Consider the following 21,735-nt stretch of genomic DNA (forward strand, 5'->3'; position numbering starts at 1 on the left):
TTCAGGTCACTAGCAGATGGACCAGGAGGAGATGCTGAGAACCCCAACAGCCCTTGCAGCTTATGTGAATGCCTGGCAGCACTCACCAAAGAACATACAACTGTCAATAATGTACAGGCCAAGGCCTGATCCAATGAGCTGTCATACACCCCCCTAGACCTGAAGCAACCACATGCCCTGCACTTGGTGCCCTGCACCATAGCACACTCTAACATGCCCCCATCTACAGGTGAAGGTCTATACTTTCCAAAGTTCAATGTATAAAGTCTGGAAGAGATGACCACTTCTTCAAATTTACAGACACCAATGCAAAGCTACGAAGATTATGAAGAATCAGGAAAATATGACTCCACCAAAGACATACAGTAAACCTCCAGTAACTTGCACAAAGAAATGGAGATATAGGATTTATCCTACAAAGAATTCAAACTTGCTCTAAACATTCAACATAGCATTGAAGTCCTAGCTAGAAGAATTAGGCAAGAAAAAAAGATAAAAGGCATCCAAATTGGAAAGGAAGAAACAAATGCAATCCCTATTTGCAGATGACTCTGATATTACATATAGAAAATCTAAAGACTCCACCAAGAAAACTCTAGAATAAATGAATTTAGTAAAGCTGCAGCATACAAAATCAATATACAGAAAATTGTTACATTTCTATACACTAAAAAGAACTATCAGAAAGAGAATCAGAAAACAATCCCATTTACAACTATATTGAAAAGAATAAAATCCCTAGGAATAAACTTAACCAGGGACACTGAAAACTGACATTGACGAATGAAACCGAAGAAGACACAGATATAAAGAAAGATATTCTGTGCTCACAAATTGGAAAAATTAACATTTTAAAAACGTCCATACAACCCAAGGCAATCTGCAATTCAATGCAATCCCTACTGAAATTCCAATGGCATTTTCCATAGAAATGGAATAAATAATCCTAAATTTGTATGGAACCACAAAGACCATGAATAGCAAAAGCAATCTTGAGAGAGAAGAACAAAGCTGGAAGCACAATGCTCTCTGATTTCAAATTACAGTTTAAAACTATAAAAATAAAAACAGCATGGTATTAGCATAAAAACAGACACATGGATCAATGTGCAAAGAAGAGAGAGCCCAGAAATAAACCCAGGCATATGCAGTCAATTTATGACAAAGAAGCCAAGAATATACAATGGGAAAAGGACAGTCTCTTTAATAAATGGTGTTGGGAAAATTGGACAGTCACATGCAAAAGAGTGAAACTAGATCATTTTCTTGCACCATACATAAAAATTAACTCAAAATGGATAAAAGACTTGAATGTAAGACCTGAAACACTGATCTCCTAGAAGGAAACATAGTCAGTAAGCTCCTGTACACTGGTCTTGGCAATGATTTTTTGGATCTGACTCTAAAAGCAAGGGCAATAAAAGCAAAAATAAGCAAGTGGGACTATATCAAACTAAAATACTTTCACACAGCAAAAAGAATCAACAAAAGGAAAAGTCAACCTATGGAATGGGAGAAAATATTTACAAACCACATTATCTGATAAGGGGTTAATATCCAAAATATGTAAGGAACATACAATTCAAAAGCAAAAACACAATCTGATTTAAAAATGGCAGAGAACTTTAATGGACATTTTTCCAAAGAAAATGCACAAATGGCCAAGAAGTATATGACAAGGTGCTCAACATCACTAATCATCAGGGAAAAGCGTATTGAAACCATAATGAGATATCATCTCATACCAGTCAGAACGGCAATTCTCAAAAAGACAAGGTAAAGAGGGCTGGTGAGGATGTAGGTAAAAGGGAACCCCGGTGCATTGTTAATTGGAATATAAATTGGTCCGCCACTATGGAAAACAGTATGGAGATTCCTGAAAACACTAAAAGTAGGTATGATTAAGTAATCCCACTTCTGGGTATGCATCTGAAGGACATGAAACTGCTATCTCAAAGAGATATCTGCACCCACCATGTTCGTTGCAGCATTACTTGCAATAGCTAAGACACGGAAACAACATAAGTATCCATCCACACATGAATTGAAAAAGAAAATGTGGAACACCATGGAATATTATTCAGCAATAAAAATGAAGGAAATCCTTCAGTCTGCGACAAAATGAATGGACCTCGAGGGCATTATGTTAAGTCAGTCAGAGAGAGACAAATACCATATAATCTCAGTTACATGTGGAATCTAAAAACATCAAATTCATAGAAACACAGTAGAATGGTGGTTGCCAGGCCTAGAGTGTGGGGAAAATGGGGAGATGCTAGTCAAGGGTACAAATTTTCAGTTATAAGATGAATAAGTTCACAGGATCATGGGACAGCATGGTAACTGCAGTTACTAATTCTGTATCATATACTTGAAAGTTGCTATAAGAATAGAGCTTTGGGTGGCTCATTTGGTTAAGCATCTGCATTTGGCTCAGGTCATGAACCCAGGGTCAAGTCCTGCATCGGGCTCCTTGCTCGGCAGGGAGCCTGCTTCTCCCTGGTGCCTCCCCTCACCCTGCTTGTGCTTGCACTCTTAATAAAATCTTAAAAAAAAAAAAAGAGCTTCAATGTTCTCACCATAACAAAACAAAATGGTTCATTATGTGAAGTAAAAGATGAGTTAACTAACCTTACTGTAGTAAACATTTCATAATATATATGTGTATCATCACATTATACACCTTAAACTTACACTTAAACTAACACTGTGTAAGCTTAAGGTGTTTATATTAAGGTGTATATGTTAAGGTGTTAAGGCAAAATATGTTAATCATATTTCAATAAAGCTGGAGGGAAAAAATTTCTCACATAAGAAGTCTGGAAATAAGGCAGTGTATTAGTTTTCTATTGCTGCTGTAACAAATTCCCACAGCCTTAGTGGATTAAAATGAATAAAGTTTTTTTTTTTTTTTAAAGAATCCATTTACTTAGAGAGTGCAAGGTAGCGGAGGAGCTGAGAGAGAGGGAGAATTCCGGAGCACACTTGTGGCTCAGGGGAGCCTGTTAAGGGGCTCAATCTCAGGACTCCGTGATCACGACCTGAGCCAAAACCAAGAAGTCGGCCGCTTAACCAACTGAGCCACCCAGGTGTCCAAACAAATCAAGTTTATTATCTTACAGTTAAGTAGGATGCAAGTCCAATATAGGTCTCATCAGGTTAAAATAAAGGTGTCATTTGGATTGTGTTCCTGTCTCAGGGTCTGGGGGAGGATCTCTTCACTCGTTAGCAAAATTTAACTACTTGCAGATGGAAGCTAACATCCCATTTCCTTTCCAGCTGTTAGCTGTAGGCTGCTCTCAGGTTCTAGAAGTTACCCGCATTCCTTGAGTCATAACACCTTTCCTCCATCTCTAAAGCCAGGAAAAGCAGGCTGAATCCCTCTGAAATTTTTCTTCATCTCCTCTCTCTGACCCATTCTTCTGTCCTCCTCTTACATTTCTAAGAGCTCATATCATGAGTCCACTCACTGGTATTGGGCCCAGTCACATAATCCAAGATAATCACCCATCTGCAGATCTGTGATGTCAACCAGATCTGCAGAGTCCTTTTTGGTTATGTAAAGTAACGTATTCACAGATTCTAAGAATCAGGATGTGGGCATCTTTGGGGGTGCACTATGCTGTCTACTGCAGGCAGATTATGAATTTATTCAGTTCCCGAACAGTATTAAGAATTTAAGTTTCTTTGCCTTGATTCTCCACACTGCTGTCCACAGCTTTTATCTTTGTCTGGCTCCTCTAAGTCTTAAGAAGGCTGCCAAGCAGGAGCTAGATCTATAAGCTTCCTTGCTTGCAGTCTTTAATAGAGACACTGACTTCATCTCAGGAGTTCCAGGCAAGTCTCATGCTGTGTTCTAATGAGCCATACAGCCTAGGCTTGTATATCAGTAAACCAATAAAACAGAACAGGACAAAGAATAGTTTAAATTATGTAAGATGATTTAGAATTGTTAGAGAGAGTGTAGTCTACTAACTTGATTACCCTTTACACACGTCTTTCTTCCAACATATATACTTTAAAAAGCTCATGCTCACACAAAACACTTTCGATCCACCTTGCAAAAAAGGGAACCACCCAAAGTGTCATCCAGTTACTGCATCTAACTTCAGATCCATGTTGGGAGTAATATGCCTTCATTTCTAACAGGTCTGGGTATAGATCTATATAGTAACATCCATTTAGGCAATATATAGCTACAAGATTAAGTTATCTACACCCAAAAATACATTGGTGAAGGGAAAAAAATAGAATTACAATTAAATTCAGAAAAGTGAAGAATGACACAATAATGGTGTTAACTGGCCCTTAGCAACAGTACATCCTTTCGAAAAGAAGCAGTTAGGATTCTCTACCCTCAAAATTCTGAAGGCTAGTAACCATAGCAAGATCATGTTTAGACAATGGTTGCAATTAGGACTTTCCGTCTCCTGGCAACAAACCTCTGAAACCTTCCCATCCTCCAAGGCTCTGAATTTGAAATGGACTTTAACTATTGCATTCCAATTCAAAACTATCCATTTCTTCCCCCAAATTCCATTTAAAATTTATCTTTATTGTATAAATTTGAGTACTTTCCATTCACCTGGTAGAAAATACTTAAAAGGAGGTATTAGTAAAGTTGAAGGCAACAGACTTGTGCTTTGCAGCATACTTATTTCCTGTTAAATCTTTTTTTAACCCAAATTCAAACTAACTTTGGAAAAGATGAATTCTTTACCTTAAGCTAATCTTATGAAGCTGATCCGTGATACCAGATCATAAGAAGAGAAAGAATCTTTCTTACCAAATCTGAATTTTAAAGGCCTTTTGGGTCTAAGCAGGACATGGTCAAGGCACTTTAACATCCTGAATTTTCTGTATAATTTCCCCCAAAACCAAAGCCTCATGAAGCAAATGGTTGTGCCCAAGGTATAAAGGATTATCACCAACTTCTCAAGTTGGCACCCTCACTGCTCAATCTCCCAAGTTAAATCCATAGTGTAGAATCTCTTTATTTGCCAGTATCCCTTCCCAGTATGAAATTCACTATCAGCTGGAATGCTGCTGACTTCAAGTACAAAAACTTGCTCAGTTTGGCTTAAAAATAAGTTGACTTCTTACAACAAGAAATTCAGAAACGAGGCAGCCTTTATCAGGGTTGATAGATTCCATGGCTCCAGATGTCACAGAGGATCCAGGTTTTTTCCATCTCTTTGTCCTGATGTCCTCAGCTTTAGGGTCATCCTAACACTAGTCTTTTTATTACCTTACAAGTGTGCTATCAGTAATTTAAACATGCTTCCTTGGTTCACATCCAATTGGCTTCTCTTTCCAAGAGACCCCCAAGCCAATCCATCTTGAGTGTGTTACTTGATTTATTTCTGCCCACCCTTGAAACCAGTCATTGATAAAATAAATGAAATTAACCACAGATAACTCAGACTACATCTGGAGTGAAACATAAACTGAGGTGTCAAGTACTAATTCAACCACAACATTAAGCCAGGTACTGACAATCTTTAAAATGATATCCTTTCATATAAACTTGAAATTTTTAAAAGTAATCTTAAAACAAAAAGGGTCAAACTGATACAAATAAGGCAGTGGACTTAAGAATAATTCAGTTTCTCTTTTACCCATTAAAACCAGTTCAAGTTTCTTAACTCCTCAAGGCATCTCTCAAAATTCTTAAGAAGAATAATCAGTCCCTCATCTGTGCATCTATATCTTTATTGTAACATTATATATTTACTTGTATGTCTTCTAAACTAGAATGTGAACTCTTTAAGACAGGAAAAACATTCACTGTTCTTCGAGGGTTATCAAATATAGTGTCTGACACAGTAGGTACTCAAATGTTTAATGAATGATGGAATACACAGATGTTTAGATTTTTAATGCTTTTACTGATTTCAGACTTAAGAAGTGGTAGATGGAATGTAGATAACAAGTGGAAACAGGTATCCTTTTGGAGATACTTGTTTTTGCTGAGCCCATAGATACAATAACTCCTCTAAAGGGAGTAATATAAAGAAAAGCCATGGGACACCTGGGTGGCTTACTCAGTTGAGCATCCAACTCTCGGTTTCAGCTCAGGTCATGATCTCAGGGTCATGAGATAGAGCTCCAACACCAGGCTCCGTGCTCAGTGGGGAGTCTGCTTGAGATTCTCTTCCTCTCCCCACCCCATTCTTTCCAAATAAACAAACAAATAAATAAATAAAATCTTGAAAAAAAGAAGAAAGAAAAGCCAGAGGCAGTCAATGTAACTAATATATTTTCTTTTCATTCTATTATTTTCTTCTGCTAACCATTCTTTTTTATTTTTCCTTTTATTTTCTTTTCCACTTGTGCCTTAAGGCTAATTAAAGGCACTTTATAGCATCACTGTTTTTTTTTAAAAATGAAATAAAAATTTAACTTAACAATTAAGTGCCCACTGTGTTGCCAGCTTCATAGTATGGACATAAAAACAAAGAAGATAAAACTCACAATGCAGGAAAATCAGACAAAACCAATATATGGTAGTAAGACTTATAAAATGAGTATAAAGTATATGGGAAACAAATGAGTTTGTCTAACTGGGCGAATAACCAAGAAATCAATAAATCCTACACCTGTTGGTTATTTGCAATGTTCTAACATGTTGCGTATTGTTGGGTAGTTGTTCTAATTTCTCTAACATCAACAGGTTGTAAATTAAGTGTTGGGCAGGGGGGCATTATGAAAAAGGACAAAATTTTGAAATGCCTAAAAGAATTGAAATCAAAGAACAGTACCAGGAATTAATTTTTGATCAAACTCTTATTTCAATCTGGAAGTGGCAGGATATATCCAGTCCATTCCGCTTTTGCTCAAAACTGTTGTTTTCTAGATGACGGAATATGCTATCAACTGAATCTGTCATTCCTACCAATTCTCTCAAAGTGACATCAGGGGTAAGTATGTTTAAGTCAAGAGGAATTGGAGTTGTAAGGACGGCAAAAATAAATAAATAAATAAATTAATTAATTAATTAAAATAAAAAGTAAAAATAAAAAGGAATTAATTCTAAAACAAAAAAAGAAACCAAAACATTCCAAAATGAGTTCTAAGTGTGGGTCCTTGATCAAGCTATAGTTAGGTTTTAAGTTAAATGCCAATTAGTGAAGGAGGAAAAATCAGAAAAAGAAAAAGGTAAATTGGGTTCACATAAGATCTAGATCTATAAATACAAAATGTTTACAATGAGAACTCTGCATATGCTTTTCTTCTTTCTTATGAAAACAAAAAATGGATTATGCCTTCCCAAAAAGTACAAGCAGTACTTTAAAAAAATTAAAATGAAACTAATTTAACACTCTGTGTTACCTATACTCAAATAAAAAATTTTTAAAAGAAAAAAAGTAGTGGCTCTAGTGGAATATCTGGAAATAGCCAGACACAGTCTTGCCAAATTAAAACATCAACTAAGTATCTGAATAGCTGAATCAAGGAAAAAAAGTTATTTTCCTGAATACTTTAACTGTTGTTTTATATTATGGAGGAGGCATAAGGGATCTACAAAATGGGCACTTAATAAATGTGCTGATGTATGCTTCTGAAAAAATTTATCAAGATTAAAAAATTACAAGTGTCTGAAATCTGGCTACATTAAAGCTTACATTAAAACCTGTAAACCTTATTAATCTTAGCTCTTCACTATTACACAAGGCTATGAGAAGCCAACAAAATAATGAATAAACAATCTCTGTATTTTTTTCCTAGTAATACTTACCAAATCTCAAATGGTAGAAATTACTAGTTCATATGACTTCATAGTAAAAAACAAAAGAACCCAAAATCTCAACCTTCTTTAGATCAGAGTAACTTACCTCTTAGAAGTAAAATTTTTTTCCAGATTCTCATTGCGAACCAGTTTTGTATCCCCAAACTGCCACAATGACTGTAGATCACAGCCTACATCAAGCTGGCACTGGTTAAGAGTATCATGTATGAAACTATACTCTCTAGTATTGGTGCAACAAGGTGACAAGTAAACTAAAGAAAAAGAAAAGGGAAGTGGTTATTTGACTTTAAAATTACATCTTTGCACATCTACGTAATGACATACATAACGGTAATATCAAAACCAGAAAATGACATTGATAAAATCCACAGAAATTAAGATTTTACCAGTTTTACATGCACTTGTGTGTGTATATTCTGTGCAATTTTGTCATATATATAGATTCATGGCAAGCACTATAATCAAGATACACAAGTGTTCCATCCCACAAAGATCTCCCTTAAGCTGTTTTAGAAATAGTATCATATTGCTAACTGTATTCCCCTTCTCTGCCTCTAAGTCTTGAAAACTACTAATCTATTCCCCATCTCTATACTTTTGTCATTTCAAGAATGTTTTGTAAGTAGAATTTTGTGGTTGTGACCTGTGGACATCGGCTTTTTTCATTCAGGATAATCCCTTTGCGATCCGACTAAGTTGTTATTTCAATACGTGGTTTCTTTTTATTGCTGAGTTAACTACTCTATGGTATGGATGTACCATAGTTTGACCATTCACTAGTTATAAACCTAGGTGGTTGCCAATTTTTGGCTCTTACAAATAAAGCTGCTATGAACATCTGTGTATAGGTTTTTGTGTGGATGTACGTTTTCATTTCTCTGGGATAAATGCCCCAAAGTGCAATTGCTGGGTCATACAGCAGTTGCATGCTTAGTTTTTAAAGAAACTATCAAACTGTTTTTCAAAGAGTGGCTGAGCTATCTAGTTTCCACTGGTTATATGACTAATTTGGTTTCTCCATATCTTTGCTAACATTTGACATTGTTATTCTTTTAATTTTAGCTGTTTTAACAAATGTGTAGTGATGTCTCATTGAGGTTTCCATTTCCTTAATGGCTATGATGCTGAACATCTTTTTATGTGCTCGTTTGCCACCTGTATATCCTCTTTGGTGAAATGCCTGTTCATGTCTTTTTCCTTACTATTTGGATTGTCTCACCACCCCCATTTTTGCTTACTAATGAGTTTTGAAAGCACTTTATATGTTCTGGATATGAGTTCTTTTCATATACATGATTTACAAGTGTTGGCAAGGATGTAGAAAAAAGGAGCCCTCATGCACTATTGGCGGAAATGGAGTTCTTCAAAAATTAAAAATAGAAATACCATATGATTCAATAATTCCACTACTGAGTTTTTACCCAAAGAAAATGAAAACACAAACGTGAAAAGATACAGGAACCCCTATCTTTACTGCAGCATTATTTACAGTAGCCAAGATATCGAAGCAGCCCAAGTATCCAGCAATAGATGAATGGATGAAGAAGATGTGAGAGAGAAAGACAAACACCATATGATTCCACCTATACGTGGAAAATGAAAAACAAATGAATAAAAAAGCAGAATCAGACCCGTACATAGAAAAACTGATGGCTGCCTGAAGGAAGTGGGGTGGGAGGATGGGCAAAATGGGTAAAGGGGAATGGGAGATACAGGTTTCTAGTTATGGAATGAATAAGTCATGGGGAGAAAAGGTACACAGTAGGGAACGTAGTCAATGGTTTTGTAATAGTGTTGTATGGTAACAGGAGCTACACTAGTGGTGAGCACACACTGAATCACTATGTTGTATGCTTGAAAATAATGTAACATTGTGTGTAAACTATACCCCCTCAAAACCCAAAACCCCCATTTTCTTCCACTCTAAGTTTTCTTTTCACTTACCTAACAGTCTTTCAGAAAATAAGTTTTTAATTGTGATGAAGCCAATTTACCAGTTTTCTTTTTTAAAGTTTATTTGTTTTAGTAATTTTTACACCCAACATGGGGCTTGAACTCACAACTCCAAGATCAAGAGTTGCATGCTCTACCAACTGAGCCAGACAGGGACCCCACCCAGGATTTATTTTGCATTATTTTTTGTGTGAAGTAGGGGGAAGTTCCTTTTCTTGCCTATGGATGTTGTCCAATTGCTCCAGCAATATCTGATAAAGAGATACCTTTCCTCGACTGAATATACCTTTGCAAAAATTAATGGAAAGAAAATCAAATGAGCATTTTAATGTGGGTCTATTTCTGGAATCTCTATTCTGTTCCATTGATCTATCCCTCTGCCAATGCTACACTATCTTGATTACTGTAGCTACATAATAAGCCTCAGTACTGAGCAGAGTAATTACAAACACTGTCTTTTTTATTTCAAAATTGTTTAAGCTATTCTAGTTTCTTTGCCTTCTCATATAAATTTGAGAATAAATTTGCTTACTTAGAAAAAGACTTGCCAGGATTTTGAGAAAAATCGCAATAAATCTGAAGATAAATTTGTGGAAAACTGGTATCTTCATCATGTTGAGTCTTCTAATCTGTAAGTACACCTCCCTAATAACAGATTCTCTTTGATTTCGTTCATCAGCATTTACGGTTTGTTTGTTTTTTTATTTAGAGTGCTCATGCAAGCAGGGTGGGGGAGGAGCAGAGGGAGAGGGAGAGAGAGAATTGCAAGCAGGCTCTATGCTCAGCATGCAGCCCAATGTGGCACCTAATCTCAGGACCCTGAGATCATGACCTGAGCAGGAATCTAGAGTCCAATGCTTTTTTTTAAAAAAAAAGATTTATTTATTAGAGACAGAGTGTGCAAATGAGAGAGTGAGCTGGGGGGGGGGGGGTGGCAGGGAGAGGGGCAGAGGGAGAGAGAGAAGCAATTTCCCTGTGGAGCAGGGAGTCAGATGCAGGGCTCCATCTCAGGACCCTGGGATCACGACCTGAGCTGAAGGCAGACACTTAACCGAGTGATCCACCCAGGCGCCCCTTGAGAGTCTGATGTTTAACCAAGTGAGCTACACAGGTGGCCTAGCATTTGCAGTTTAAAGCATAAAAACACTACATGTTTTGTTAGATTTATACATATGTGCTTCATGTTTTGAGCTATTATAAATACCATCATGTTTAATATTTTGATTTTCATGTATTCTTTGCTAATATATAGAAATTCAATTGATTTTTCTATTTTTTCTTTTTTAATTGAAACATAGTTGACATACAATATATTAGTTTCAGATATACAACATAGTGATTCAATAATGATATACATTATGAAATGCTCACCACAGTAAGTGTAGTTACCACCCATCACCATACAAAGTTACTACAATATTAATGACTATCCCCTAGGCTGTACTTTTCATGCCCATGAATTATTTACTTTATGAATGGAAGTTTGTACCTCCCTCTCCTCTGGCACCCCTAGTTTCTTCTCTGTATTTATGAGTCTACCTGTTTTTTTTGTTGGTTTGTTCACTTGCTTTATTTTTTTAGAATCCATATTAAGTGAAATCATATGGTATTTGTGTTTTTCTGACTTGTTTTACATAGTATGATACTCTCTAGGTCCATCCATATTGTCACAAATGGCAAGATTTTGTTCTTTTTTGTGGCTAATATTCTAGTGTGCGTGTGTGTGTGTGTGTGTGTGTGTGTGTACATACACACACCACATCTTCTTTATCCATCCATCTATCCATCCATAGACACTTAGGTTGCTTCTATGATTTTTCCATTTTGATCTTGCACCCAGTGACTTGCTGAATTTATCAGAAAATTTTTTTTCTGGGGCGCCTGGGTAGCGCAGTCGTTAAAGTGTCTGCCTTCAGCTCAGGGCGTGATCCTGTCGTTCCAGGATCGAGTCCCACATCGGGCTCCTCCGTTGGGAGCCTGCTTCTTCCTCTCCCACTCCCCCTGCTGTGTTCCCTCTCTCGCTGGCTGTCTCTCTGTTACGTAAATAAATAAAATCTTTAAAAAAAAAATTTTTTTTTCTTTTTTCGTAGATTCCTTGGGATTTCCTATGTAGACCATCACGTGATCTTCAAATAAAGTTTTATTTCTCCTTTTCCAATCTCTGTTTTTAAGTTAAATTCATTCACTTTTTTGCACTGGCTACAATTTCTAGTATTATGTTGATAAGAATGGTAAGAGAGAATGTTCTTGCTGTCTTCTCTTACAGAGAAAGCTTCAGTTGTTCATCATTAAGTGATATTAACTACAGGTATTTTTTATATATTCTTTATGAAGTTGAGGAAATTCCCCTGTTCTTAGTTGGCTGGGTCTCTCTATCCTGAGTGTTGAATTTAGTCGAGTGCTGATATAGTTGAATACTTATTTTGCATTAGTTAATATGATCATGTAATTGTTCTTTATCCTTCAAATATAGATTCACTTTCAAATACAAAACCAGGCTTGCATCCCTGAAATAAAACTCTTTTGGAAGTAGTGTAAAATTCATTTTATATTCAGTACTACTGAATTCCATTTGCTTATATTTTGTATAAGATTTCTACATCAATATTCATGATGGATATTGGTATGTATTGTTCTTTTTTTTGTATTACATTTGTCTGGTTTTAATACCAGGGTAATAGTGGCCTCATAAAATTATTCTCTATGTTCTGGAAGAGGTTCTATAGAATTTGTATTAACTCTTTCTAAACAAGAAATCTCCAATAAAACCATCTGGGCCTAGAGATTTCTTTCCAACAGTGTTTTCAATTATGAATTCAATTTCTGTAATAGTTATAAATAAAGGTATTTGAATAATTTATTTAGTATTGTGTAAGTTTTGCTACTTTGTACTTTTTGACAAACTGGTCCATTTCATCTAAGTTGTCAAGTTTATAGTTCACAGTATTCCTTTTTTAACCTTTCAATGGCATGGGTCAGAAATGATATTCCATTTCATTCCTGATAGTGGTAATTTGCGGCATTTGTATCTTGTCAGTCTTGCTAAAGGTTTGTGAATTTTTTGATCTTTTCAATCAACCAGCTTTTTTGTTTCATTGATTTTCCTTCTTCTGCTTGTTTTGGGCTTTATATTCTTTTTCTATTTTCTTAAGGTGGAAACTGAGATTAGTTATGAAATCCTTCTTATTTTTAAAATTTGATTCCAGTATAGTTTACATACAGTGTTCTATTAGTTTCAGGTGTACAATACAGTGATTTAACAATTCTATACATTACTTAGTGTTCATCATGGTAAGTGTGCTCTTAATCCCCTTCACCTGTTTCACCCATCCCCCTACCCACCTACCTCTGGTAATCATAAGCTTGTTTTGCATAGTGAAGAGTCTGGTTTTGGTTTGTCTCTTTTTTTGTTCATTTTCTTAAATGCAGCATATGAGTGAAATCATGTGTCTTTCTCTGACTTATTTTGCCTAACATTATACTTTCTAGATCCATCCATGTTGTTGCAAATGGCAAGATTTCATTCTTTTTTATGTATGACTAATATTCCATTGTGTGTGCACATGTGCGTGTATACCACATCTTCTTTATGCATTCATCTACCAATGGACACTTGAGCTGCTTCCATAATTTGGCCATTGTGAATAATACTGCAATAAACATAGAGGTGCACAGATCTTTTGAATTAGTGTTTTTGTATTCTTTGGGTAAATACCCAGTGGTGATATTACTGGGTGATATGAAATCCTTCCTATTTTCCAATTTAAGGATTTAGTGCTATAAATTTGTTAGCTACGCTTTAGCTGTGTCCCTCAAATTTGACAGGTCACATTTTCATTTTTATTTGATGTATATTTTTATTCCCCTTGAAATCTCATGAGTATTTAGAAAGGTGTTGTTTATTTTCCATGTATTTGGAGACTTACATATTGCTTTCTATTAATTTCTACTTTGCGCATGGTCCAAGAACACACTATGACTCTAATTCTTTGAAATATGTTGAAATGTGTTTCGTGGCCCAACATATGCCTATCTTGATGGGTGTCAAATCAGCACTTGAAAAGAATGTCTATTCTGCTGTTGTTGGGTGAAGTCATGTACGAATGTCAATTAGATTCTGTTGCTTGACAGCTTAAGTTGTTCCATATTTTTGCCGATTTTCTGTCTTAACGTGGGGCTTAAACTCATCAGGCTTAAACTCACGACGCTGGGATAAAGACCTGAGCTGAGATCAAGAATTGGACACTCAATCAACTGAGCCACCCAGGCACCGCAACTGCTGATTTTCTGTCTTAATAGTTCTATCAATTGTTTTTTCTTTTTTAATTTAAATTCAAGTTAGTTAACATATACTGTAGTACTGGTTTCAGGAGTAGAATTTGGTGATTCATCACTTACTTAAAACACCCAATGCTCATCCCAACAAGTGCCCTCCTTAATGTCCATCGCCCATTTAGCCCATTCCCCCACCGGCCTTCCCACCCTCAACCCTCAGTTTATTCTCTGTAGTCAAGAGTCTCTTATGGTTTGCCTCCCTGTTTATATCTTATTTTATTTTTCCTTTCCTTCCCCTATGTTCATATTTCTTATTTATTAAATACCACATATAAGTGAAATCATATAATATTTGACTTTCTCTGACTTATTTTGCTTAGCATAATGCACTCTGTCTAGTTCCATCCACATCGTGGCAAATGGCAAGATTTCATTCTTTTTGATTGCTGAGTAATATTCCATCGTGTGTGTGTGTGTGTGTGTGTGTGTGTGTGTGTGTGCGCGCGCGCGTGTACATCACATCTTCTTTATCCATTCATCAGTCTATGGACATTTGGGCTCTTTCCATAATTTGGCTCTTGTTGATAATGCTGCTATAAATATTGGAATGCATGTGCCCCTTCGAATCAGCATTTTGGTATCCTTTGGATGAATACCTAATAGTGCAAGTGCTGGGTCATAGAGTAGTTCTATTTTTAACTTTTTGAGGAACTGTCATACTGTTTCCCAGAGTGGCTATACCAGTTTACATTCCCAAAAACAGTGTAAGAGGGTTTCTCTACATCCTTGCCAACATCTGTTGTTTCCTGAGGTGTTCATTTTAGCTATTCTGACAGGTGTAAGGTGGTATCTCATTGTGGTTTTGATTGGTATTTCCCTGATGAGTGATGTTGAGCATCTTTTCATGTGTCTATTAGCCATCTGGATGTCTTCTTTGGAAAAATGTCTGTTCAGGTCTTCTGCCCATTTCTTAACTGGATTATTTGTTTTTTTGGGTGTTGAGTTTGATAAGATTGCTATAGACTTTGGATACTAACCCTTTATCAGGTATGTTGTTTACAAATATCTTCTTCCATTCCAAAGGTTACCTTTTAGTTTTGTTGATTGTTTCCTTTGCTCTGCAGAAGCTTTTTATCTCGATGACTGCTGATGCTAGAACTTCCAGTACTATGTTGAACAACAGTGGTGAGAGTAAACAACCCTGTCATGTTCCCGACCCTAGTGGAAAAGCTCTCAGATTTTTTTCTCTATTGAGGATGATATTAGCTGTGGGTCTGACACATATGTCCTTTATGATGTTGAGGTATGTTCCTTCTATCCCAACTTTCTTGACAGTTTTTACCAAGAGAGGATGCTGTATTTTATCAAATGCTTTTTCTGCATCTATTGAGAGGATCATATGGTTCTTATCCTTTTTTAAATTTGGTGTATCACGTTAACTGATTTGTGGATATCGAACCCCCTCTGCAGTCCAGGAATAAATCCCACTTGATCATGGTGAATAATCCTTTTAATGTACTGTTGGATTCAATTAGCTAGTATCTTGCGGAGAGTTTTTGCATCCATGTTATCAAGAATGTTGGTCTGAAAGTCTCCTTTTTATTGGGGTCTTTAGTTTTAGTTCTATCAATTGTTGAGAGAGGTGTGCTAAAGTCTCCAACTGTAATTCTGTATTTGTCCATTTCTTCTTTCAGTTCTAACAATTTTGCTTCATGCATATTGAAGCTCTGTTGTTTGGTGCATACACATTAAGGTTTGCTATGTCTTCTTGGTAGTCTGACCCTTTCATCATTATGCAATATCTCTCTTTGTTCCTGGTAGTTTTCTTTCCTCAGAAGTCTACTTTATCAGATATAAATAAAGCTACTCTCACTTTATTTTGATTGTTTGCATGGCCTATCTTTCTGCTTATGTTTATTTTCAAAAAGTGTGTATCACTATATTTGAAGTGAATTTATCAACAGTATATACTTGAGTCATGTTTTTTAATTATAGTCTGTCAACTTCTGTTTTTTAATTGGTATATTTAGATCATTAACACTTAATATAATTGATATGTTAGGGCTTAAGCCTGCCATTTATCTGTTTATTTTTCCCTTCATTGTTCAATTCTCTATTTCATTTTCCTACCTATGGGTTACTTGAACATTTAAAAAATTCATCTTGATCTATTTTTATAAAAACTTTTAATTCTGAGGTTAATTGTAGATTCACATGTAGTTGTAATATATAACACAGAAAGAGCCTATACCCATTCACCTAGTTCCCTCCAAAGGTAATATCTCACTTTATAATTATTTCCCTCATATTCGCTGAGAATCACATCAAAGAATGCTACAATTTTTCTCCAACTGTCAAATACAATTAGAAAACTCAAGAGGAGGTGCCTAGCTAGCTGAGTTGCTTAGACATCTGCCTTTGGCTCAGGTCATGATCCTGGGGTCCTAGGATTGAGCCTGCTTCTCCCTCTCCCTCTGCAGCTCCTCCTGCTTGGGCTCTCTTTCTCTCTCAAATAAATAAGTGAAATTTAAAAAAAAAAATTAAAAAGAAAAAAAAAAAGAAAAGAGAGAACTCAAGAGAAGAATGGTCCACTAAATTTCCCTGTATTTTGACTCTTCCTATTGTTCTTTCTTTATTCCTAATGTTCCTAGCTTCTTTCTTTTGTCGTTTTTTGTTTAGGAAACTTTGTTTAGCCATTCTTTCAGGTGGATCTGCTGATGTAAAATTTTTAGTTTACTTCATCTGACAATGTTTACTTCACTTTTACTCCTGAAGGATATTTCTGCCAGGGACAGAACTCTGCGTTGACAGTTCTTTTCTTTCTACACTTGTAAAATGTGCCATTTCCTTTGGACTCCATGGCTTCTAATGAGAAATCTTCAGTCACTCAAAAAATTTTTCCCCTATAGGGGCAGCTGGCTGGCTTAATTGGTAGAGCATGTGACTCTTGATCTTGGGGTCATGAGCTCAAGCCCCTGTTGGGTGTAGAGCTTACTTTAAAAACATTTTTTCCCCCCAGGGGAGTCTGGGTGGCTCAGCTGGTTGGGCGGCTGACTCCTGGTGTTCAGCTCAGGTCACGATCTTGGGGTTCTGGGATTGAGCCCTGCATTGGCTCCGCATTCAGTGAGAAGTCTGCTTGAGGATTTTCTCCCTCTCCTTCTGCCCCTTCCTCCATGTGCCCTCCAAAAACAGTAAATCTTAAAAAAAAAATTTCCCCTATAGATATATGGTTGCTCTAGTTTCTTTCAAGATTTTTCTGTCCTTAGTTTACAGAAGTTGGATTATGATGTGCTGTAGCATGGACTTTTTTGCGTTTATCTTATTTATTAAAGCTTATTCAGCCTTTTGACTATATACGTTTATACCCTTTGCCAAATTTGGGAAATTTTTAGCCAATATTACTTCAAATACTTTTCCACACTATTTTACTTTGGGGACACTGAGGACAAAGATGTCAAATCTCTTATTATTGTTCCACATGTCCCTGAAGCTCTGCCAATTTTTCTTCTGTGTTGTTCAGGCTGAGTAATTTCCATTGCTATTATCTTCAAATTCACTGACTCTTCCCAAAGTCTTCTCAATTCATCTCTGGAACCCTTCCACTGAGTTATTTCAATTATTGTATTTCTCAGTTCTAAAATTTCTACTTGGTTCTTTATTACATTTTCCATTTCTTTGCTGAGATTTTCTATTTTTCTTTTGTTTCAGGAGTGTTCATAATTGCTTATGAAACATCATTATAATGGCTGCTTTAAAAGCCTTGTCAGATAATTCCAACTTCTGTTTCATCAGAGTGTTGGCATTTGTGGATTCTCATTTAAGTTGAGATTTTCCTGGTTGGTGGTAAATGAATGATTTCAAAAAAATTATATCTTGGTCATTTTGGATGTTAAGAGACGCTGGATCATATTTAATCTTGGGTTTTAGCAAGCTTCTACTGAAACTGAGCCAACAGGGGAATCTGCCAGTAGGGAAAGGGAGGGGCTTACGAATTCTTTACTACCAGGTGGGACTGAAGTCCTGGCTCTCCACAGGGTCTCTCCAGTGACACTGTGGGGGGATGTTTTGTTACCACGAGGAAGGGGGAGAAGTCACTGCTCCTGACTCAGCCTCCACTGACAAAGTGGGAGAGGGATGGGTGCCTTGTAACTGGCAGGTGTGACAGAAGTCCAGGCTCTTTACTTGGTCTTCATTGGCTCTACTCCAAGTGAGAAGGGGTGGCTCATCACCACAGGGCAGGGGTAGAAAACCATGGAGACTGCAGGGGCAGGGGATGGCAGGGAGGGGAACTTGTTACTGCCAAGGGGAAGTAAGTGGAAAGGCGTAAGTGGAAGTCTAAGTCCTCCACTTAAGTCTTTGCTAACAAAGGTGTACAGGTTATATTTTTACCCCTAGTTTTTTGTAGGAGTAAGGTATTTATTCTCAACCAGGTTTCTATTTTTCTAGGATGTGCCTTTCCCAATCCTTTGCAAGGGAGAACAGACTTTTCTTGGGGTTTTCTGTGTCTGTTCCAGCTGGCATTCCTGGACTGTTGGCATCCAATCTAAGACATGGAGGAAACAAAAAAATAAAATCCAGAGAACTTACTGCAATGACATTCCTTGATTCCCAGGGTCCTTAGCTGGTCCGTTTTCTTCTCTAAACCTTTCAAAGTCTTCTACTATTTGTTTTATGTATGATATCCAGAATTTTTAAGTGGAGACATGGAGACATGTTAGGAGACATGTCTGTTCCATGTACTTTTGTGTGGATAAATGTGTGTTTAAGGAATTAAAGGCATGACTTAACCTAATTTTATATAGTCAAGACAGAAGACAAACGTAAGCTAAGAATCAGAGAAATGCAGTCATAGTTATGAAATAAACCCATCTTCCATGGAGACAGTAAATATTACCTTTCCCAGCTGTCCTCCTGATCTTGGGAATAGTGAATTTTTTCAGAGGATTGACTTCTACACCAGCGACTAATAAAGGGTCACTGGTTGAGTTCATTTTCCATAGTGTCTTGTGTTTAGCAATCTCTTTCATTTCCATTTTGTTGGTGGCCTAAAAGCAACCCCAAATTATTAAACAAAAGGTCAATAAATACAGAAGAGGCAATGGCAGTATAACAGTTTAAAAATTCTTACGTGGAATTGAATATATATTATTGTTCACATTCACAACAGATTCCAATCTCAATTTGCCAGGTTATCCAAAATAAAAAATGAATGAACAACTTTACCTTTTATGTAATTTTTTGAATATTTATTTTGTAGTTTCTAATAGACCTCTTCTGTGTAATTTATGTAACTATAATTGGGTAACCAAAATTCTGTGTTCCTGAAAAGCTTAATAACTTCCAAACAATTTTTATTAACATTTAGTAAAATTCTTGCCAAATACTATATTTTTTAAAGTATTTTGCTGACACATTTCCATGAATAGAATGATATTCTCTAAATCAGAATCTCTGCCTTTGGAAGAAACTTACTAAAGTTGTAAACCAACTACTGCATGACTATCCCTACGAGTGCCTAAACAGTCACCCATTTGCTGTTGTTCCATAGTATCACTCTATAAATGGATTAAGGCCTCATATACTGTCACACTAGTAACAGATTTCTTTTCTTCCCTCCTCCTTTCTCTCTCCAGCCTTCCCTTTACCCCACACTCAACACAATGATTCTTAACCTTTCAAGTAGAACTCATAACCAGGTATTGAAGGAGAGTTACGGAGCCTACACACAAAGAAATACACGTAGACATGGATTTTTTTCATACCATTTCATAATATGGTTCACGGGCTTCCAGCTATCAACTGCTTAGTTCAAACTTAGATCATAATCTACATTAAGAGTTGCCAAAATTCTACAGAAGGATCACAAAGGAGAAGATTCTACAGGAAGTTCACAAAAGATCTTGCCCTCAATCTCACTCCACTCTTTATGAAAGATAATCTTACAACATCCCAATCAAACATGGATCAGAATAGGAAAAATGGACAGAGACCTCTAGAAATAGAAGAAAATCAGTCTTTCTTACCCTGCCTCATTGATAGACACCAGTAGTGTTGCCTCCTAACAAGAATACCCTTAAGATACACTACCTTGAGCCAGGGTGCCTGGCTGGCTCAGTTGGGAGAGCACATGACTTTTGATCTTGGGGTTGTGAGTTTGAGCCCTGCGTTGGAAGGGAAGAATAACTTCTTTAATGATTTAAATTACAAAAAACCTCTTCAATTAAACATGATCTATACCTACTGCACACAAAGGTATACTATCATCAGTTGAATATACTTGAAGAGCCAAGTACTGCAACAATACTCAATATTGCCTTTAACTACAGTTAAATTGTATTTTTGGTAAAGATGAATACAATTTCAGCTCTATGGTTTCTTATAAAATGTTCCTCTGATAGAATTTACTAATAAAGTAGACTTCTGAAATTCACTGATTTTGTTCCTTAGTGGTTAGGATAATACTAAGTACACAAACTAGCTAAGTTAGAAAGTATTTATTTTTATTTTTTTTAAAGTAAGCTCTATTCCCAACATGAGGCTTGAACTCATAACCCTGAGATCAAGAGTCACATACACTATGAGTGAGCTAGCTTGGTGCCCCGCCAAGTAGCTAAGTTAAAAACTGTGATGAAAGATAAATATTCAGGGCACAATGATATTCAATGTTCTTCATTAAATAAGTTGCACCCAGCAATTTTTCAAGCAGGAATAATAATCTTTTAACTTCAGCCAAACAAATCAGCCATGTTAAACTGATAACAAATTTATACAAATCTTTACATTCATATATCACAGTTCCATAACCATTATATTTATACTATTTTTACATACATGTGCAGAACATATTCCATTATATACTGCAGAATATATACAATAGTCCTATAACCACTGTCCTTTACATGTATCACTTATTTTTATATATATAAAAATAAAATCAGGAAGTTTGAATTCTGAGTGTTCATGCTGAGGCTGTCCTATGAGGCCTGGATTACTCTAGGTGAGCAGTAGAAAGAGAAAATCAATTCTAAAAACTTCAAGAATAGTTAATGCACAGGGCACAGCATATGTTAGGTCCTTAACAGATATTCAAATGAATGAAAGAAAAAAGATCAAACAAACAAACCAAAAGCAGAAAGGTTCCCCAACAACTAAAACATCTATTCATATAGGACTTGTATATTATGAGCAGATTTAAGCTAATACATTTAAGTATTATACAAGGGGTGCCTGGGTGGCTCAGTCAGTTAAGAGTCTGACTCTTGATTTCAGCTCAGGTCATGATCTCAGGGTTCTGAGATCCAGCCCTGAGTTGGGCTCCATGCTCAGTGCAGAGTCTGTTTGAAATGCTCTCTCTCCATGTGTCCTTCCCCCTGCTTGTGCTCATTCTTTAAATGAATAAAATCTTAAAAAAAAAAAAGGATTATACAAAATAATACATTCTCAGAAAAACTTATTAAAACTGATTCATGAAGAAATTAAAAGAATTCACCTTAATACTATTAAGAAAAATTAAATTAGTAGTTACAAATGGATATTCTAAAAATAAAGATGATATTAATGTATCATAAACAAGCGGAGTTCATCCCAGAAACACATGGGAGATTTAGCGATAGGAAATATGTACCTTTAATTTACTACATAACCCTTTTAAAAAAGAAAAATCAAGTGATTATCTCAATAGACGCAGAAAAGCATCTAATCAAATTCAAAATTCACTTATGATTTTTAAAAAAAAGTTTAGTAAAGAGGAATGGACA

General features: G+C 36.1%; 1 protein-coding gene across 1 annotated transcript in view; it reads right to left on the reverse strand.

The window, feature by feature from the left end:
• The window catches only part of TEX15 (testis expressed 15, meiosis and synapsis associated), a 51,139-nt gene extending 32,122 nt beyond the window's left edge, over positions 1-19,017 (reverse strand). Inside the window, exons 1-2 of the mRNA XM_045779365.2 lie at positions 18,873-19,017; positions 7,836-8,001 (exon numbers count right to left, since the gene is read on the reverse strand). Of these exons, the coding sequence (XP_045635321.2) occupies positions 7,836-8,001; positions 18,873-19,011 (305 nt within the window). The 5' untranslated portion in view covers positions 19,012-19,017. The remainder of the gene's footprint in view (positions 1-7,835; positions 8,002-18,872) is intronic.
• Positions 19,018-21,735: the final 2,718 nt, after the last annotated feature.

Source organism: Ursus americanus, chromosome 27, assembly GCF_024610735.1.
Source record: "Ursus americanus isolate L20-20 chromosome 27, mUrsAme1.1.p, whole genome shotgun sequence".
Taxonomy (NCBI): Eukaryota; Metazoa; Chordata; class Mammalia; order Carnivora; family Ursidae; genus Ursus; species Ursus americanus.